A 21,324-nucleotide genomic window follows, 5' to 3' on the forward strand; every position below is an offset into this window, starting at 1 on the left:
CCCAAACTTTTGCTGCACCGATGACGTGTCTGGGCGCGTGTATGTATCATGACAGCGGCGTGCACTCTAGTGATCTGTCACGCCCATTTCGAAATGCCTCGTCGAGATCGTAGGCGGCTTGACGGGTCCCTTCCGCCACTTTCTGCCCTGCGAACACACTGGCTCACCGGCGATTGCACCTGACTGACGCACCACATCGCGTGCTCCTATTCTCCGCCTACCGCCGGCTCGAGTGTCAGAGCAATGTTAGTTTTTTTTTTTTTTTCCCCTTTGCAAGAGAGCAAAACTGCGTTTCCTTTATCGGGCTCTCCCGGTTCCGTGAAGTTCTCTCGGGCGAGCTATAACGAGTTTTTTTTTTTTTTTTTCGAGGCATCGCGTGCACTTGGCTGATCGTTGCGCCTGTCGGGCAAACCTATATACGCTGCTCAGCAACGTTTGCGCGCGCACGCATGTTGTGCCTCACAAATGCTCAATTCCGAATTAAAATGAATTAGTGCAAGCAGTTTCCAAGACGGTACCTCCATCTCTGTAAACGCGTAATACGCGCAGCTTTTATAGTATACAACGCTCTAAAGCTTTAACGTAACTTAGTTACGCTGTGTTTCGTCGTAACGAGGCAAAGTCGTCCTCGCGATTGCTCATCCACGCGTAATAATCTTCCCATCGTCCCTTGGTATCGCAGTGAACCCGCCATGGTAGTGTATAGTGGCCATGGTGCTCGACTGCGAGTCCGAAGGTCCAGTATTCGAACCACGGCATTACGATGGAGGCAGAAGTCTAGAGGACCACCTACGAGGATGAGTAGAAAAACAAACAAAAAAAAAAACGTGAGACAAGACGAGGAAAGCTACAGTGTAACCCAATTCCTGTATAGCTTTCTTCTTCATGTCTCACATTTTTTGGCGCTATTTCCTTTCATCACGAATAACCAGCTCGCCCAAAAGCCGATTCTTTGTGTACACTCTAAAAAAATATCGAGTAAAAAGGGTGTCCTTTTGTCCCACAACAATAATCGTCATCAGGCTTGCGTGCGCTTCCGTTTTTGAAAACTCGGCGCTGGCCACTTTCCTATCGGGAATGCAATATAACCCTGATAATGGGCATGTCGATAATTACCGGAATGTACCGGGCGCAGGGCAATAGCCCTAGGATGTAACGCAATATTGATGACGATTATTGTTGTGAGACAAAAAGACAACCTTTTTACTCGCTCTTTTTTTAGAGCGTACGTATACTTGGTGCACGTTAACGAACCCCAAGTGGGCCACATTTGCACAACGTCGTCCGTCATAATCATAGCGCCATTAATATTGCGCAAAGTTCCATTCCATCCCCAAGTGTTGCGAAGGTGAAACTGCTGTGCTCGAGCACCAAGTGATCGTGCAACAGTGCAACAGCATGTGCACAGGGGTGCACGATATCGGGGGACCTGTGTGCGTTGTCGCAGCTGGCGGGCCGCCTTCCGTCACGCTGGCTCAGCGGCCAGTGTTTGCGGCTGGCGTTGCGCGCCGGGAAGCTGTCGACCGAGTATACGCGCTCCGAGAGAAAGCACGCCAACAATGCCGTTCCTGTCACGGCCCCTCGCGTACTCGACGAGTGCGCCTACGTTACTCTCCATTGTCTCGCGTGGTCACCCGCCGAGCACTCGGCGCCGCCCACAAAAACACGGGTCCTGCTGTGCAATCGCGCGATGAAGAAAAAAATGTCGCCATATCCACGAAGTGAATGATGATGAGTGGGCGAAGCTCCGGAGGTAAACCTGGTAAACCATGAATCCTCCGTACATTTTGCCCACTCGATTTTATTGCAACGCTCCCCCTAGCGTACGTCGCCGCACTATATCGAACGATGACACGCGCCATATGTGGCATCATTCCTATTTTATAACACCTCGCATCTTTCATAATCAACTACACGTACCGCCGTCTAGTTTATAACATCTTGCATCTTTTGGACGGACGGACGGACGGACGGACGGACGGACGGACGGACGGACGGATGGATATGGCTGTACCCTTTAGATCGGGCGGTGGCTAGCGTAATACTTAGAACTGAACGAGAGGTGGCTACATACAGGGGACGCACAGCCCACGCCTTAAGGAGCTTCGCTCCTAAAATGTATCACGCATGTGCAGTTCGCACACGCGCGAGTATATGCAAAGCAATGCAGCGTCGACGGAAAGGGGCTTCTCACTCTTAAGGACCCCTCCGGCCACTACGAGCCCAAATATAAAAAAAAACGCAGTTTCTCTCTCGTTTTCTCCATTCTTGCTGCGGCGCTTCATAAAACGCGTAAACCATGCCAGCAATAAGCGTTGAGCTTTTCGGGATAGCACGCTTTTCAGCTATAGTCTGTTGTCTGCGCACCCGAAAATGCACAAAACGAAGTAAAACGTGGTCGCGCGAGACTTGTTGGAGGCCTATCGTATTACAGGAAACTGGGGGAATCAAGTGTCAGCGACAGAGGAATTTTCCTTCTGTCCTAAGTTAGTTTTTAGCAGGTGTGATCACAATGATGTGATGTGTAATAGTATGTTGCTTGGTGCTTCACAGAGGGGGGGGGGGGAGAATGGTACATAGCCTTTGTACCATCTTGCAATAAATCAATGGAAAGTTAGAGATCACATTGCTATTTTTTCTTCTTTTTTTCACCATCACCACATCGCCACCACATCTAGATTTGTGCTGCAATTTAATCGATAATAATCTACCATTTCATAGGGCTCTGACCAAGCATACCGAGATTTCGCACAGAAAAAGGAGTCTCGTGCACTTTGGCATGCTACATCACACGTGTATACTGCATGCGGCAAACAGCATCGTCTATACACACACTTCCGTCACTGCGAGTGCTTGTGTCGAATCATTAATTGTCGTGTTGACATTCGATGCACCCGTCTCAGTGCGTCGGGTGCAGCGACGCAACCTTCCATCGGAGAGACTGAATTGCCGTGCACTGTGTACAGTTAGCGGCCTCGCTTGAACAGCCGCAGCAGTCGTTATAGCTGTTCTCGGGTCGGGCGCTGACGCGGTTGGCCGCTGAGTGGCGGCTCTACAAAAAAAATGTCAGAAAGTCCATGTTGCGGTTTCGTTATGTTTTGGTTCTACTTCAGACCACAACAGTATTTCTTGTCAGGGCACGTAGGCTGGTGTCGCAGTGCTAACTCTCGGCTGACATTTTAGAAAGTGCCGACACAAACGAGGCGACGTGAGGAAGAGTGCGGACTATATACAGGGCGTTTCAAGAAATTGTGTCCAATATTCTTCAAAAAAAAAAAAGGAAAAGGCGCTATTTGCTCGCTGCCTTCGCAGTTGCTTTTTCTGTACCGGCAGGCATCTCAAGAAGGTTGAAGACATCATTTGGAAGAGTAATTGGAAACATAGCTTAATTAACTTCTTAAGTAATTAAGTTAGGTAATTAAGTCTAATGGGATGATTGCAGTCATTCGTGCGAAGAACCAATTGCCACTTTGAGATTTTGAAAAAGTGGCCTCTAGTATATAACAGCGAAATAACGAAATTCTCCTACATTATGTGGCGAGACCGAAATCGAAGCGCGAAAGAGCGCAACTGCCTTACTCGTCTGGGACGTCCGAAATGAGGGAGCTTTGTTATATCAACCGACTTCGCTGTGTGGGTGTGTGGGTTACGCTTGCAATTACAGCACGCATGGGGCACATTCCTTAACGAAAGGGGAAGAACTGCACCCCAGCAACTGCTGTTTTTGAACAGTGACGTTACTGTAGTCGACTGCTTGTTACGCTCATTGGTCGCTTGGTTTCGGTTTCGCCACAGGATTTCACATAATTTCAATAATTCGCAGTTATTACTAGAGGCCACTTTTCCGAAATCTTAAAGCGGCAATGGGTTCTTCGCATGAAGGACTTAAATTCTCCCATTTGAGTTAACTGTCTAACTCCGATAACTGAAAAATTAATTATGTACTTACTCTTACATAAGTTACGCTTACAAATGATGTCTTCAACTCTCTTAAAATGCCAGCCAGTAAACACAACTGTGACGAAAGCGAGAAAATAACACCTTTGGCTGATCTTTAAAGAATATTGGACACATTGAAACACCCTGTACATATACAGAAAAAAAAAAAACACCCTGGTAAAAAAAAAGCACATGTGAGTTGCCTAGTATTCGATTGACATACGCGCTATAGGTAACTTTTATATTCACTAATCATTGCGTCTTAAAGCATATTCTATAGACGAATTATCATACTGACGACGCCGTCACCATTCGGCGAATACGCTGCATGAAAACCTCTGAGGACCTTTCCTTATAACAGCTTCACTGCAGCAAGCGTTTCACATTTATGTCAATGGACAAAAAGCAGTCTGTCGTCGAGACGATCCAGGCTAAGCCACATTTCAGCTAAGAAAAACACAGCATGAAAAATTTTCGTTGGTTTTTGACAGACCCGATTGGAATAATACTCGCTCAACAAGGTTACTTCGCTAAATATGAAGTTTCCCAGGCGTGGACGATCGCCTACAATTATGCATAAACACCGCCCGGATCTTTGAAGGAGGGGAACGTGTTATATATGAAAATAAGCAGACGGCGCCCAGCCTCTCTCAACCCATAAGCCATCGTCGACGGTGATCTATATACTATATAAAATATACAAAGGTTCAGGGCCGACCATGCGCGTTTCATTCATTTCATTTCATTTTTCCTCATCGCCACCGTTTACTTTTTGCTGCATAACACATTGGAATGAAGTGCCTCGATCCCTCCACAGCAACTTTGGTATATTAGAACATTGCTGACGCGATAATTGAAAGGGTGTACGAAGTGCCTCTCAAAACTGGTAGTTATGGCGGGGAACGCCCCGCAGCGTTAATTGGCCCCAGGTGATGCCCTCACTTGGTGCGTTTGAATTTTCTTTACGCGAAGAGAACACTCGGTAATTATTTAATTAGGGCACAGAAAACGTCAATTATTCGTGGCAGTCCGCGCGCTTGCACAACGCCGGCTATCAACGAGCTCAGCTTACTGTGACACGAAAACTAAAAGTGGCATTACCCACTTAAATAAGCATTATATGTGGTATATACCACACTATACACTAAACAGTGTATCGATGTCGTTTTCTCAATACTACCTATACATATACCACTTTCACCAACAACCATTCGCGGTCAATCATCCGATTCCGTTGACAACACGGGAGAGGCGTGGTTCTGCAGAACATTGACTACGTGCAAAAAAAAAAAAAAGCTTTGAAATTAATGGAATCGGAAGAAAAAAAGACTCACGGCTGTAAAGTCCCGCGGGCTCAGTCCTTAATATCATATATGTAATGAACGAGCTCCAACTTTGTGGTGAAACCCGTTATATATATATACACTTTTGTACGCGGGTTTCGATGTTACAGCATGATCATGTGTCCGTACAGAAATTCGCTCATGAGAGCGTACGCGCAGGCCTTGGAGATGCGTAGGACGTGACGCTCAAGACGACACGCAGGACATCACGAGAAAAATAGTCAAGGAGTTGTCAAGGGGTCCGCGGTAGATAAAAGAATCAAGAAACCTCGCATGAATCGCTAGAGTCCAGCCTTCGAACATTTTTTTTTTTTTTTATGACAAACGTTTTCGACGAGGGGGGGGGGGGGGGGGTTTGTTCAAATAAGTATCTATCGCTTGAAACAAACAACTCGGCGAGGCCAGAAAGTACGGAAACCACCTTATAGTATATCCGTGCGCTCACCGACGTATGGTGCAGTTCTTGAGCTCCGCTCCTTAGCGGCACGCGTCGCTTCGTTGTGTGCCTGCGACGACGGCTGTTCGGCTTTTGCCGGTAGCAGACCTGAGGATCCCATGGCGCGGAGGTGCGCACAGTGGAGCTCCTCTCGAGCCACTGTGTACGCACACGGGCATTCGAAAACATAAGAACCGGCGCGGCGCGCTCTCAAGTTTGGCACCGACGCAAACAATGAGGAGAGGAGGACCGATAGTGGGAGGGTGAGGGGGTGAGTTAAACTATTGCTCCGCTGTGCACTGCGAGGAAAAACAGGCGCAATTTATTGTTATTTTTTGTTGTTGCGAGTGCTTAGTTCGTTCATTTAAGCTGGGATACTATCCCACGTCATCTTGACGTTCCAGCCGTGTGCACATAACTAGTAAATTACGTTACCACGTTTGAACGTTGACCGCGGGACAGTTTCTAACGTCTTTGTCGTCGCCGTTAATGAATCGCTCTCTCTCCCGAACGCAACGCTGCTAAATCGACAGATGAAGTCTCGTCACACGTATAGGCCGCCGAATTCTCTCTCTCTTTCTACACCTCTCCCTCGCCACCTAATTGAATACCAGTTATACACAGCCGTGCTTTGATAACTGGCGTTAGTAATCACCTCGCGACTGCAACTTTGAGGATACTTCGCGCGAAACTACGTAAAAGGGGGGCGAATTTTACGGGACGCGCCACACTCGGACGACGAGGAAACCGCCTTGATCGTCGATCACTCCGCCAGCTCAGGGATTCCTGACGATGTAGCTTCTCTTTTTCTTTTTTTTTTTCCTGTCGTTATTCTCCGTACACGACGTTATAGCTGCAAGGAAAGATCATCTATATCGAGAACTCGTAATTGTGCAAACGGGGAGGGACCGCACAACAAATGCGTCATGGCGGTGTAGTTGAAAACAAAAAAACAAACGGGGAAGTTTGTCCACTGACGACCGAATGCGCGCGTTAGCCAACAATGCGCGCGTCAGAGACGAGCGCTACGATAAAACGACCTATAGTAGTTTGTGTCTACTCTTATGTACCTATACAATTACACTTATCAGGCGTGCGACTGCACTTCTGCCGACCTCCTGAAAACATTCGCCACCTCCTCCCGCCTTGTCGCGCAACGGAGTGTCTCCCTCGATAAAATCGGGGCAAGATTGTAGGGCATGGCTCACCCGATAGCTGTAACTTTCACCCACTACTGAGAACGCTAACGTCAAGACATCGCGACGCCGGGAAACAAAAACACTGATCATCTGCGCACGCCTATCCGTGTGGACTATCCGTGTGGACTATCCGTGTGGACTATCCGTGTGCAGAAACAGCACGACGTACGCATTCTGGGAACTTGGCGCGTTGTCCTCCTTCCATTACACACGTATTCACCACCGTTCCGAACTCACATCCGTGTCTTAGTTTACCCAGGAGATCAATGGCTTGCCCCCGCCGCGTTGGTCTGGTGGCCAAGGTACACGGCTGCTGGCCCGCAGGTCGCGGGATCGAATCCCTGCTGCGGTGGCTGCATTTCCGATGGAGGCGGTAGGCCCGTGTGCTCAGATTTGGTTACACGTTAAAGGACGCCAGGCGGTCTAAATTTATGGATCCCTCCACTACGGCGTCTCTCATATTCATACGGTGGTTCTGGGACGTTAAACCTCGCACATATCAATCAATCATTCTTGCAATACTTATGCTTACTCTCTTCACAACCAATCGCATCGGAAGAGGGGGGATCTCATGACACATGTGCACCATTTGTTTAAACTACCCCCGACAGTGACGTCTATGAGAAAAGCTGATGCCTCTGACCCCCCCCCCCCCCTCCGAAAACAATTTCTGGCTACGCCCCTGCGGTGCCATGTTCCCCCATTAGATTTTTATATTTACACAGAGCTGGTCTGACACTCTCCCCTATTTGTCCGTTCTGCGAAGAATCGGAAACTATCGAACATACTACGAAACATGCTAGGAAACTATCGTAACTACGCAGTAATTAAGAAACGACTTCTAGCTATTCCGTTTGCAAAGCTCGGCTTAAGCTTTACCACAGAAACTGTTCTCAATTTCGGTGCCTCCGTTTTGGGAAATCGCCACAGAGATGTATTTGATGCGGTGTTCAGTTTCGTTCCAGACGCTAAACAGATTTCAACATAAGGCCCCATTTAACAAATACTCAAAAATAAGGAAGAGTCGGAGAGTAATTTTCGAAATTTCAATAAATATGAGAAATAAATCCCAAATTAATCGGGTTTGGCACGCTCAGCTGTCTGGTCGGCTCCCGAAATCAAGGTATAATTAATATAATAATGAATTCATTTTTTTCTCACTCTCTAAATCTTTGTTATTTTTTGATAATGTCTTCGTTTTACATCTTTGTCTTTTCTCTTTTTTTTTTGTAATCATTCGTGCAGTTACCGCTTATAGTATACTATATGTTTTCTTGGCAAATCCTACACAGTGGGTATGTGCCATGGATTCCAGGCTACAAATAAACAAGTCGTCTCAGGTGAATCCATAAGAAGACCAACGATTTTTTTTTTATTTTGTAACCACTAAAAAATAAAAAAAGACAATCTGATTTTTTTTCGTCAGATATGCATAGTGGTACACAGCAGTATTATATACTGAGACATGCAAATAATGGGGTTTTGATAGCTTGAAAAAGAAAATAAAACGCGCATACTATAAAACTCGAACGCATATATCAAACCGGTATAGCTCGGCCTGACAGAGCCCGGTGAAATCAGCGCGCCGCTATGTTCGTGTTACTTCTCGTCCTCCCTGCACTCGTGAAGCCGTCAAGAAGCGCGACTGCAAATTAACTCGCATAAAAACACGAATTCGCGGGCTTCCTAATACGTGCGGCCGTTCAGCGCCAGCATCCCTTATGGATGGATGGATTGATGTGGCTGTACCCTTTAGATCGGGCGGCGGCTAACGCCACCTAGCCGTAATACTTAGTGAACCAACAACTAGATTTATCTTTTTTTTTTCCCTTTAAATAGTGAAGTTGAGAACAGGTATTTTGCAGTGAACAGTTTAATTTTCACTCGTGCCTTCACTTTAGCCACCAATCAGATAACCTCCTTCTAGTTATTTCTACCCGCTTAATGTCTATTTTGCCCTCCCTGTCACTAAACCCCAGTGCTTTGAAAAACTGTGCGCCATCATCCTGAACTATAGGGTGAAGCCCTTTACCGAACATTATCAAGTGTTCGGCATTTTCTTCTTCCTCTCCACACGTACTGCATACGGTGTCTACACCTTAGTATTTGGCCCGATATGTCTTGGTTCGCAGTACTCCCGTCCTGGCCTCAAACAGTAGAGAACTACCCCGAGTATTATCATAGATCCTTTCCTTGGCGATTTCCTCCTTAAAAGTTCGATAGATCTCTAGTGCGAACTTCTTAATCATGCCAATTATCCACATGTCAGTCTCCGTTTCCTTCACCTTCTTATTAACCGATAGTTGTTTTTGATTTGGCCCCCTGCTGTTTTCTAAGTATTTACCCGTCAATGATTCTGGTTCGGTTCCTCCATTTTGTATCGATATTCTTCATGTACAAGTAGCTGAAAACCTTCTTAGCCCAACGCTCCTCCCCCATTTTTCTCAATCGATTCTCAAATTTTATCTCGCTGCTAGCTTCCCTGTCCCCAAATGATGTCCATCCCATATACCCTTGTACTCCCTGATTTGGTGTATTCCCGTGAGCCCCTAAAGCAAGCCTACCTATACCACGTTGCTTAATTTCTAATCTTGCCTGAACTTCTGATCTCATGCACAAGACCGCATTGCCGAACGTCAGACCAGGAACCATGACCCGCGCTAGAGCGGGTAGACCAGGACCGTCAGACCAGGAACCAAACCGCTCTAGAGCGGGTGGTGGGTATGTGCCACCAGTGGCCACCTACAACCACATACACAAGGGATGGACAGACTGACAAGGTTGGCATGGCTGGATGGTACTGACACAAAATTTCGGGGCCGAGATAGCCTGCGGAGTCGATTCTCGTGAACATTCGTATATCATCTGCAAGATATCAACAGCGAATATAGCATGGAACGAATTTTTAATTCATTTCGTAGTTTGCGTGAGCGACCGACTGCATAGCGCTTTATACACCCTCGGAGGGGATTCCGAGGTGACCCCCTACTTCCCTCACGTCACCACGCTGCGGTCAACAAAACAAGTTATCATGACGTCACAGCCGTCATTTTTCTTTTGCCGCGTTAGTTCCCGAAGTCTATATTTCTCGGCGGCTGGTTGTGAGTGTGTGGCCGTGGCGCACGCTTAATGCCGTTTCACATGACACAAAAAGTAGCTATTTTCAGGCTGCAAATTCGCTCGCAGCGAAAAAAAAAAAAGGCAGTTCGCTCCCACCGCAGTGGTCCGCGGCGAGCTTCCATTATGTTGGAAATTTTCGCTCTGATCGCAGCGGCGGGAGCGATCTTTGGCGAGACCCGTCGAAATAGGGCTGGTCCGGTCAAGCCGTCGAAATAGAGTCGACGTGTTTGTTTTGGTAATGGCCGATGCTGTGCATTTTAAAATGAATTTCGACTGGAAAGTGTTCTTCAATAACGAAACAAGTGGGCCCTTCGTTACCGTTCACGCAAACTTCATGATATCATAATGCACATATTATTATATTACAGTCGTGTCTGTCACTAAGAGCGGTGGCAAGAACTCGCCGCTCCAGTCGCAGAGCGAAAATCGTGGACCCTTCGCGGCGCATGTGAAACAAAACCGCCATTAGCAACGGCTGCGAACAGAGCGATTGGAGCGAACGGAACGACTTTTTTTTTTTTTCGCTGCAATCGCGGCATGTGAAACAGCCTTTAGAAAGGTTTGTGTTTGGCGACATTCCAGTCCCGTTTCCTATTCGAAAGTAATTCTCGATGCGGACCGTGCGGAAGTGCGTCACAGTTCTGTGCGCTGACGTGGTCAAGAGCTGCACACGCTAGGTGGCGACAGTTGCACCCAGTTTTCGGAACTCTCTCAAACCGAAACTGAGACTGATCGATAATGAGGGGCCTGTAATTATTTATCTGTCGCATGCTGCAAATAACGATGGGTCGTGTCATGACTAACATGTCTCCAGCAACGCATTGCAGCAGAAAAACGCGAGGCTAAGGTTTTTGTGCCAGTACCCATCAAGGAGCTTCGCCTCTAAAACGGATCGCGCCATCTACCACGTCCCGTCCAAAGAAACGCGCCACCTTGATCTTACACAGTCAGGCTGTAATCGCTTTAATCAGAACAGTGATGTGACCGCGAACAGTTGACCGTAAGATGTGAATGGGTGATAGCGACGTACAATCAAGCGGAAGGAATCCCTGCAAAACAGCGACACATGTCGGTGGCATCTGATCTGTGCCGTTCGCAATGTGCAAAACGCCGTCAGAAAAGAGGCAAAGCGGTTGCTTCCAGTAAGATTATTTGAGGGCGCTGCCTTCTTTGGCGGGTGTGAGCGCAGTCACGCGTTAATTTTCACACTCCGTTGGCTTTCTTCATTAACACAAAAAAAAACAGAGCACGCAATTAATGCGTTGTCGGAAATAGCCCCGACAGATGTCACTTCAACATGTGCACATTTGTCTGATTATCATTTTGATAATTAAGTGAACACTTTATGAGTTATAGATATAATTAGACTAATTAGGTAAAAGTGATTGACGAGATAATTAGTAGCGGCTACTTCAGTATACTGGGAACGATATGCACTAGGTGTACATCGCGTCACGCCTTTCCTCTCTTTCTTTTTTAAATACTGCTGCGTGATAACTGGGAAGCCCCATCAGGGGCGTAGCCAAGGGGTGGCGTACCAAGCACGTGCCCCCCTCCCCCCACCCCATGAATTTTTTTCGCTGGCATAGAAAGCCAAAAATGGCTATGTTAAGGGGATGTCCCTATATATATATATATATATATATATATATATATATATATATATATATATATATATATATATATATATATATATATATATATATATATATATATATATATATATATATATATATATATATATAAGATATGACAGACAGTAATGCCAAGGAATGTACAGGGGAAGTTATCAAAACCAATGGAACGTAAATAAGAAGAAAGAAAAGTGGATGAAAAAATAACCAGCCGTGGCCAGGAATTGAACCTACGACCTTCGAACGCGTTATTCGAAGGTCGTAGGTTCGATTCCTGCCCACGGCTGGTTATTTTTTCATCCACTTTTCTTTCTTCTTATTTACGTTCCATTGGTTTTGATAACTTCCCCTGTACATTCCTTGGCATTACTGTCTGTTAGGTCTCATTAATATTGTGTTAAAACACGAAAAAACAAGCCCTTAGGTATACACTTCTTTCCCTTATTATATATATATATATATATATATATATATATATATATATATATATATATGTGTGTGTGTGTGTGTGTGTGTGTGTGTGTGTGTGTGTGTGTGTGTGTGTGTGTGTGTGTGTGTGTGTGTGTGTGTGTGTGTGTGTGTGTGTGAGAGAGAGAGAGAGAGAGAGAGAGAGGTGCCCCTAACCACGCGTAAACATGCAGTTACATACAAATGTAGCCATGGATACTTAATCTAATACATATAAATTCATTCATACTAATAAACAGAAAAATAAATGAAATAACTGCTGTAGGCAGATGCACGTTTGTGAGGGTCGTCGTTGATTGGTTCGTGTATAATAACCTTCTTAAATAATAACGGCGCGCATCTCGGGGCGCTCACCCCTAAAATCGACCTTGGCATCGGAGTACGTAAGCGAGGATAAATTTTAATTTTCGATTGACGCCTATACGCCTATACTATACGACACATAAGGTCTTAAGAAGTCCGAAGCGTGCATTGAAACTTTTCCAAAAGGAAAAAAAATCTTATTTGTGCATTTGTGTACCACAGAGTTACAGAGAAAAACCGAATGCTTATTTATTTTTGTTTTTTGGAAAACATTGCACTTGCGGTAAAATGCCGGAAAACGTGATGAGTTTATCTAAGGCTCCGAAGATTTCTGTTGCAGAAAGCATCGTGCGTTTCGTTTGCGTCATCATACTGCTACTTTTTCTTTTTCCTCTGCACGGTCGCAAAATACAGTTTATTTTTGTACACGGTCTCTTTCTGGCGAATTCCGAAGTGTTATATTGTAAACAAAGGTGTCTTTCGAATTAATTATCGAATACTTGATAACTTCAACGGTGCGTAATGAAACGTAAAATCGGAGTGAACGTACAACGTTTAAATCAAGCGGGCACACGCATAGACACCAAACGTGAGGACCTGCATCGTGAAATGGTCACTATATTGTTACTTCGTATAGCATTTCAATTTCTTGCTATCACATTCATCGCTTCACCCTTCTGGCGAAAAGTCGGGTTTCTGTTATTATAAATATTTAACGATTCATTGCACTGCATGGTACGATTTAATGGTCACTATATTGTTACTTCGCATAACATTTCCATTTCTTGCTATCACATTCATGGCTTCACCCTTCTGGCGAAAAGTCGGGTTTCTGTTATTATAAATATTTAACGATTCATTGCACTGCATGGTACGATTTAATACGTACAGACGGGTTCACTGTTAAAAGGAACACTTGCATGCTCAGCATGTTTGTACTTTGTTCTCTAACAGAATAACAGTGGCTTAGATTTGCAGAAGGCTGCAGGTGGTTGGCAGTTCCGACTCTTCTCGACAGAGTCGTGACGTGCGCCCCGCCGCGGTGGTCTAGTGGCTAAGGTACTCGGCTGCTGACCCGCAGGGCGCGGGTTCGAATCCCGGCTGCGGCGGCTGCATTTCCGATGGAGGCGGAAATGTTGTAGGCCCGTGTGCTCAGATTTGGGTGCACGTTAAAGAACCCCAGGTGGTCTAAATTTCCGGAGCCCTCCACTACGGCGTCTCTCATAATCATATAGTGGTTTTGGGACGTTAAACCCCACATATCAATCAATCAGAGTCGTGACGTGCCGCTGAAGATTGTTTCGTTATACATTGGCCAGGGCCAGCAATATGGACAGCGTTTATTCGAGTGTTCCCTTTAAAAGTAGACAGTACTGTACATACCGCAAAGTTTATAAGGAATGAAACAGGTTTTTAGAGGCCGGCCGAAAAATTTTTACGCATTCAAGTCTTGCGAGACCTTGTGTCGAGGCTTACAGATATGGTTCAAAGAACGCACGAAACACTGTCCGCAGCTCTAACAACGATTATATTCGGAACGAACATAACAACGAGGCAGAGCGCCCCCCCCCCCCCCGCATGCGAATTTTCCGCAGCGTGCAGTCGTATAATCACGTTCATCATCATCATCATCCTCATCAGCCTGACTACGTCCACTGCAGGACAAAGGCCTCTCACATGTTCCTCCAGTTAACCCGGTCCTGTGCTTGCTGCTGCCAATTTATACCCGGAAAACTTCTTAATCTCATCTGCCCACCTAACCTTCTGTCTCCCCCTAAACCGCTTCCCTTCTCTGGGAATCCAGTTAGTTACCCTTAATGACCAGCGGTTATCCTGCCTACGCGGCCCGGCCCATGTCCATTTCCTCTTCTTTATTTCAACTATGATATCCTTAACCCCCGTTTGTCCCCTAATCCACTCTGCTCTCTTCTTGTCTCTTAAGGTTACACCTACCATTTTTCTTTCCATTGCTCGCTGCGTCGTCCTCAATTTAAGCTGAACCCTCTTTGTAAGTCTCCAGGTTTCTGCTCCGTAGCTAAGTACCGGTAAGATACAGCTGTTATATACCTTCCTCTTGAGGGATAGTGGCAATCTACCTGTCATAATTTGAGAGTGCTTGCTGAATGTGCTCCATCCCATTCTTATTCTTCTAGTTACTTCAATCTCGTGGTTAGGCTCTGCGGTTATTACCTGCCCTAAGTAGACATAGTCTTTTACAACTTCAAGTGCACTATTACCAATCTCGAAGCGCTGCTCCTTTCCGAGGTTGTTGTACATTACTCGTTCAACTAAACACTAATCTGTGATCCGTTTTCTTATGTATGCATTGCGGGCTGCGCAGCCGACGAAGCGGTGCTCAACGATTTATTACGTCAGGTCACTCCACTGAGAACGCAAACGACGCGAGGGAAGATTGAAAGGAACCGGGCAATGTCTTATCAATGTCTCGAGGGCCCCGCGATAGGACGCCGACAAAAATGGTCGCTCGGCGATCTGCGCTATGTCGCGAGACTTCCTCCGGCAATCGTTGTTCCTGGTTGTGTTCGACCACGAGAACACGCCCCGCCGCGCTGGTCTAGTGGCTAAAGTACTCTGCTGCTGACTCGCAGGTCGCTGGATCGAATCCCGCGACTGAATTTTCGATGGAGGCGGAAACGCCGTAGGCCCATATGCTCAGATTTGGGTGCACGTTGAAAAAAAAAAAAAAACACGAGGTGGTCGAAATTTTCGAAATAATCGGTCGAAATAATCATATATGGTGGTTTGGGGACGTTAAACCCCACATATCAATCAAACCGCGAGTACACGGTATGCACCGAATACACCATAGTGACCAGCCACCCGAAACACGTACAGTAAGTCGTGCACCCTCGTTTCTGAGACGACCTTCGCGTTGAAGTGAATATTAATTAATTGATTGATTTCGAATACTGATGCTCTAATCTGAGAGCGTAACAGGAGGGCAATACAATAAGTAACTAAATTATATGAAACATTTCAGGAACAATCAAATATCTAACAAATGTAGGAACAGTTAATATAATACAAGAGCAAACAGTGTTTACCAAAATATATACAATGAACTTACACCCATTTATCACACCATTCAGACAGAAGCCCCGCCACGGTGGTCTAGTGGATAAAATACTCGGCTGCTGACCCGCAGGTCGCGGGATCGAATCCCGGCAGCGGCGGCTGCATTTCCGGTGGAGGCGGAAATGTTGTGGGCCCGTGTGCTCAGATTTGGGTGCACGTTAAAGAACCCCAGGTGGTCCAAATTTCCGGAGCCCTCCACTACGGCGTCTCTCGTAATCATATGGTGGTCTTGGGACGTTAAACCCCACATATCAATCAATCAACGTTAAACCCCACACATCAATCAATCAATACAGGACTGTGCAGTGTTGACTGTCTAGTATAACACGCGACACGGAAAAGGACAGAGAAACACCGACGGTCCGGCGCGAGAGACCATCATTTTGAATCATAACGGACTATCAACGCCGACTAAATTTCAAGGCCGAAAGGCTGCCGCAGTGACGTCAGAGGGTGGGGGCCTTTCACAGGCGGACAGCCTGTGTTTCGTTCACGTTTTAGGAGAACAAACGCTCCCGCTCTCGCAGCTGCTGCGGCTTGATTGGGCCGAATAAAAGTTGTGGAAAAAAAAGTCTTACTGAGCATGCTCAGTTGGGCAACTGGGCCCCCAACCTCAGACGTCACTGCGGCAGCCTTTCGGCCTTGAAATTTAGTCGGCGTTGGGACTATCCACGCTCTACCCACAAAGCCGCACCGCACGTGCCAGGACACCTGCCACCCTCCGCTGGCATGCGGCAGGTGTCCCGCTCAGTGTGGTGCGAATAGCGCGTAGGTAGGAAGAGGGGGGGGGGCGCAAAATTAACCCAGCACACTGATATAGTATAGGGAGACGATTTATACTCCAACCAAAAGTTTTGAAAAAACCTGACGTTTCGAAACCGACTTGGTTTCTTCCTCAGGGGTGACTGCGGAGACTACGTATAGCAGCGGCGTCTTCAAAGCACTTGGAAGACGCCGCTGCTATACGTAGTCCCGCAGTCAACCCTGAGGAAGGAACCAAGTCGATTTCGAAACGTCGGGTTTCTTCAAAAATTTTGAAGACGCCGCTACCACGTAGTCCCGCAGTCACCCTTAAGGAATCGAGCCAGTTTTGAAACGTCGGGTTTATTCAAAACTATTGGTTAGAGTATAAAATCATCTCCCAGTTTCACAGCCAAGCAGACAGACTTCTGTCGAATGTCCACATTCACTGATGTAGCAGGGACGGAGAACTGCGACGAACCTTCGACCTTTTGAAGGGGCTCTGCAGCACGCCTGTGAGCACGCGGAACCACCTGTCTGTATAAACAAATGGGGCACGTCAGAATGAAGCCTAATCTAAGCTATCATGCGGGCGCAGCATAACGTGAATATTTATAACCAAGTAACCGTTGTTGCGTGGACGCTCGAACTTTTCTGTGAGAGCTATCGAAACGCAGGCAGATTTTTTCAGTAAACATAAGAATCTTGTACGATAAAAAAAAATCACACAATCGCTCAGTGTGTGAGTGCGAGCGGTTGTCGCGACGGGTATCCGCAATCGAGCTTCTTGAGTGAAAGGCAGACAATCCCTGAATACCAACTTCATCATGACTCGCATTGACCTGTCTGCATAAAAAAATGGGGCGCGTCAGAATGAAGCCTAATCCAAGCTATCATGCGGGCGCAGCACATCGTGAATATTTAAAACCAAGTAACCGTTGTTGCGTGGACGCTCGAAATTTTCTGTGAGAGCTATCGAAACGCAGGCAGATTTTTTCAGTAAACGTAAGAATCTTGGACGATCAAAAAAAAAAAAAATCACACAATCGCTCACTGTGTGAGTGCGAGCGGTTGTCGCGACGGGTATCCGCAATCGAGCTTCTTGAGTGAAAGGCAGACAATCCCTGAATACCAACTTCATCATGACTCGCATTGACCTGTCTGCATAATTAAATGGGGCACGTCAGAATGAAGCCTAATCTAAGCTATCATGCGGGCGCAGCATATCGTGAATATTTATAACCAAGTAACCGTTGTTGCGTTGACGCTCAAACTTTTCTGTGAGAGCTATCGAAACGCGGACAGATTTTTTCAGTAAACGTAAGAATCTTGGACGATACAAAAAAAATCACACAATCGCTCACTGTGTGAGTGCGAGCGGTTGTCGCGACGGGTATCCGCAATCGAGCTTCTTGAGTGAAAGGCAGACAATCCCTGAATGCAAACTTCATCATGACTCGCATTGACCTGTCTGCATAAATAAATGGGGCACGTCAGAATGAAGCCTAATCTAAGCTATCGTGCGGGCGCAGCACATCGTGAATATTTATAACCAAGTAACCGTTGTTGCGTGGACGCTCAAACTTTTCTGTGAGAGCTATCGAAACGCGGACAGATTTTTTCAGTAAACATAAGAATCTTGGACGATAAAAAAAAATCACACAATCGCTCACTGTGTGAGTGCGAGCGGTTGTCGCGACGGGTATCCGCAATCGAGCTTCTTGAGTGAAAGGCAGACAATCCCTGAATACCAACTTCATCATGACTCGCATTGACCTGTCTGCATAAATAAATGGGGCACGTCAGAATGAAGCCTAATCTAAGCTATCATGCGGGCGCAGCACATCGTGAATATTTATAACCAAGTAACCGTTGTTGCGTGGACGCTCGAACTTTTCTTGAGAGCTATCGAAACGCAGGCAGATTTTTTCAGTAAACATAAGAATCTTGCACGATACAAAAAAATCACACAATCGCTCACTGTGTGAGTGCGAGCGGTTGTCGCGACGGGTATCCGCAATCGAGCTTCTTGAGTGAAAGGCAGACAATCCCTGAATACCAACTTCATCATGACTCGCATTGACCTGTCTGCATAAATAAATGGGGCACGTCAGAATGAAGCCTAATCTAAGCTATCATGCGGGCGCAGCACATCGTGAATATTTATAACCAAGTAACCGTTGTTGCGTGGACGCTCAAACTTTTCTGTGAGAGCTATCGAAACGCGGACAGATTTTTTCAGTAAACATAAGAATCTTGGACGATAAAAAAAAAATCACACAATCGCTCACTGTGTGAGTGCGAGCGGTTGTCGCGACGGGTATCCGCAATCGAGCTTCTTGAGTGAAAGGCAGACAATCCCTGAATACCAACTTCATCATGACTCGCATTAACCTGTCTGCATAAATAAATGGGGCACGTCAGAATGAAGCCTAATCTAAGCTATCATGCGGGCGCAGCACATCGTGAATATTTATAACCAAGTAACCGTTGTTGCGTGGACGCTCAAACTTTTCTGTGAGAGCTATCGAAACGCGGACAGATTTTTTCAGTAAACATAAGAATCTTGGACGATAAAAAAAAATCACACAATCGCTCACTGTGTGAGTGCGAGCGGTTGTCGCGACGGGTATCCGCAATCGAGCTTCTTGAGTGAAAGGCAGACAATCCCTGAATACCAACTTCATCATGACTCGCATTAACCTGTCTGCATAAATAAATGGGGCACGTCAGAATGAAGCCTAATCTAAGCTATCATGCGGGCGCAGCACATCGTGAATATTTATAACCAAGTAACCGTTGTTCCGTGGACGCTCAAACTTTTCTGTGAGAGCTATCGAAACGCGGACAGATTTTTTCAGTAAACATAAGAATCTTGGACGATAAAAAAAAATCACACAATCGCTCACTGTGTGAGTGCGAGCGGTTGTCGCGACGGGTATCCGCAATCGAGCTTCTTGAGTGAAAGGCAGACAATCCCTGAATACCAACTTCATCATGACTCGCATTGACCTGTCTGCATAAATAAATGGGGCACGTCAGAATGAAGCCTAATCTAAGCTATCATGCGGGCGCAGCACATCGTGAATATTTATAACCAAGTAACCGTTGTTGCGTGGACGCTCAAACTTTTCTGTGAGAGCTATCGAAACGCAGGCAGATTTTTCAGTAAACATAAGAATCTTGGACGATACAAAAAAATCACACAATCGCTCACTGTGTGAGTGCGAGCGGTTGTCGCGACGGGTATCCGCAATCGAGCTTCTTGAGTGAAAGGCAGACAATCCCTGAATACCAACTTCATCATGACTCGCATTAACCTGTCTGCATAAATAAATGGGGCACGTCAGAATGAAGCCTAATCTAAGCTATCATGCGGGCGCAGCACATCGTGAATATTTATAACCAAGTAACCGTTGTTGCGTGGACGCTCGAACTTTTCTTGAGAGCTATCGAAACGCAGGCAGATTTTTTCAGTAAACATAAGAATCTTGCACGATACAAAAAAATCACACAATCGCTCACTGTGTGAGTGCGAGCGGTTGTCGCGACGGGTATCCGCAATCGAGCTTCTTGAGTGAAAGGCAGACAATCCCTGAATACCAACTTCATCATGACTCGCATTGACCTGTCTGCATAAATAAATGGGGCACGTCAGAATGAAGCCTAATCTAAGCTATCATGCGGGCGCAGCACATCGTGAATATTTATAACCAAGTAACCGTTGTTGCGTGGACGCTCGAACTTTTCTTGAGAGCTATCGAAACGCAGGCAGATTTTTTCAGTAAACATAAGAATCTTGCACGATACAAAAAAATCACACAATCGCTCACTGTGTGAGTGCGAGCGGTTGTCGCGACGGGTATCCGCAATCGAGCTTCTTGAGTGAAAGGCAGACAATCCCTGAATACCAACTTCATCATGACTCGCATTAACCTGTCTGCATAAATAAATGGGGCACGTCAGAATGAAGCCTAATCTAAGCTATCATGCGGGCGCAGCACATCGTGAATATTTATAACCAAGTAACCGTTGTTGCGTTGACGCTCAAACTTTTCTGTGAGAGCTATCGAAACGCGGACAGATTTTTTCAGTAAACATAAGAATCTTGGACGATAAAAAAAAATCACACAATCGCTCACTGTGTGAGTGCGAGCGGTTGTCGCGACGGGTATCCGCAATCGAGCTTCTTGAGTGAAAGGCAGACAATCCCTGAATACCAACTTCATCATGACTCGCATTGACCTGTCTGCATAAATAAATGGGGCACGTCAGAATGAAGCCTAATCTAAGCTATCATGCGGGCGCAGCACATCGTGAATATTTATAACCAAGTAACCGTTGTTGCGTGGACGCTCAAACTTTTCTGTGAGAGCTATCGAAACGCAGGCAGATTTTTCAGTAAACATAAGAATCTTGGACGATACAAAAAAATCACACAATCGCTCACTGTGTGAGTGCGAGCGGTTGTCGCGACGGGTATCCGCAATCGAGCTTCTTGAGTGAAAGGCAGACAATCCCTGAATACCAACTTCATCATGACTCGCATTAACCTGTCTGCATAAATAAATGGGGCACGTCAGAATGAAGCCTAATCTAAGCTATCATGCGGGCGCAGCACATCGTGAATATTTATAACCAAGTAACCGTTGTTGCGTGGACGCTCGAACTTTTCTTGAGAGCTATCGAAACGCAGGCAGATTTTTTCAGTAAACATAAGAATCTTGCACGATACAAAAAAATCACACAATCGCTCACTGTGTGAGTGCGAGCGGTTGTCGCGACGGGTATCCGCAATCGAGCTTCTTGAGTGAAAGGCAGACAATCCCTGAATACCAACTTCATCATGACTCGCATTAACCTGTCTGCATAAATAAATGGGGCACGTCAGAATGAAGCCTAATCTAAGCTATCATGCGGGCGCAGCACATCGTGAATATTTATAACCAAGTAACCGTTGTTGCGTGGACGCTCAAACTTTTCTGTGAGAGCTATCGAAACGCAGGCAGATTTTTCAGTAAACATAAGAATCTTGGACGATACAA

The 21,324-nt window shown here is 46.0% G+C and overlaps 1 protein-coding gene across 2 annotated transcripts in view; it reads right to left on the reverse strand.

The window, feature by feature from the left end:
- The window catches only part of LOC119179768 (fatty acyl-CoA reductase 1-like), a 109,386-nt gene that overhangs the window by 41,611 nt on the left and 46,451 nt on the right, over positions 1 to 21,324 (reverse strand). Inside the window, exon 1 of one of the 2 annotated variants that reach the window (XM_075882122.1) lies at positions 5,728 to 5,918. The exons of the other annotated variant lie outside the window; for it this stretch is intronic. Coding sequence (XP_075738237.1) covers positions 5,728 to 5,839 — 112 coding nt within the window. The 5' untranslated portion in view covers positions 5,840 to 5,918. Of the gene's footprint in view, positions 1 to 5,727; positions 5,919 to 21,324 lie in introns of those variants that run through there. 2 annotated transcript variants of the gene reach the window in all.

The sequence above is a fragment of the Rhipicephalus microplus genome, chromosome 2 (genome assembly GCF_043290135.1).
Source record: "Rhipicephalus microplus isolate Deutch F79 chromosome 2, USDA_Rmic, whole genome shotgun sequence".
Classification (NCBI taxonomy): Eukaryota; Metazoa; Arthropoda; class Arachnida; order Ixodida; family Ixodidae; genus Rhipicephalus; species Rhipicephalus microplus.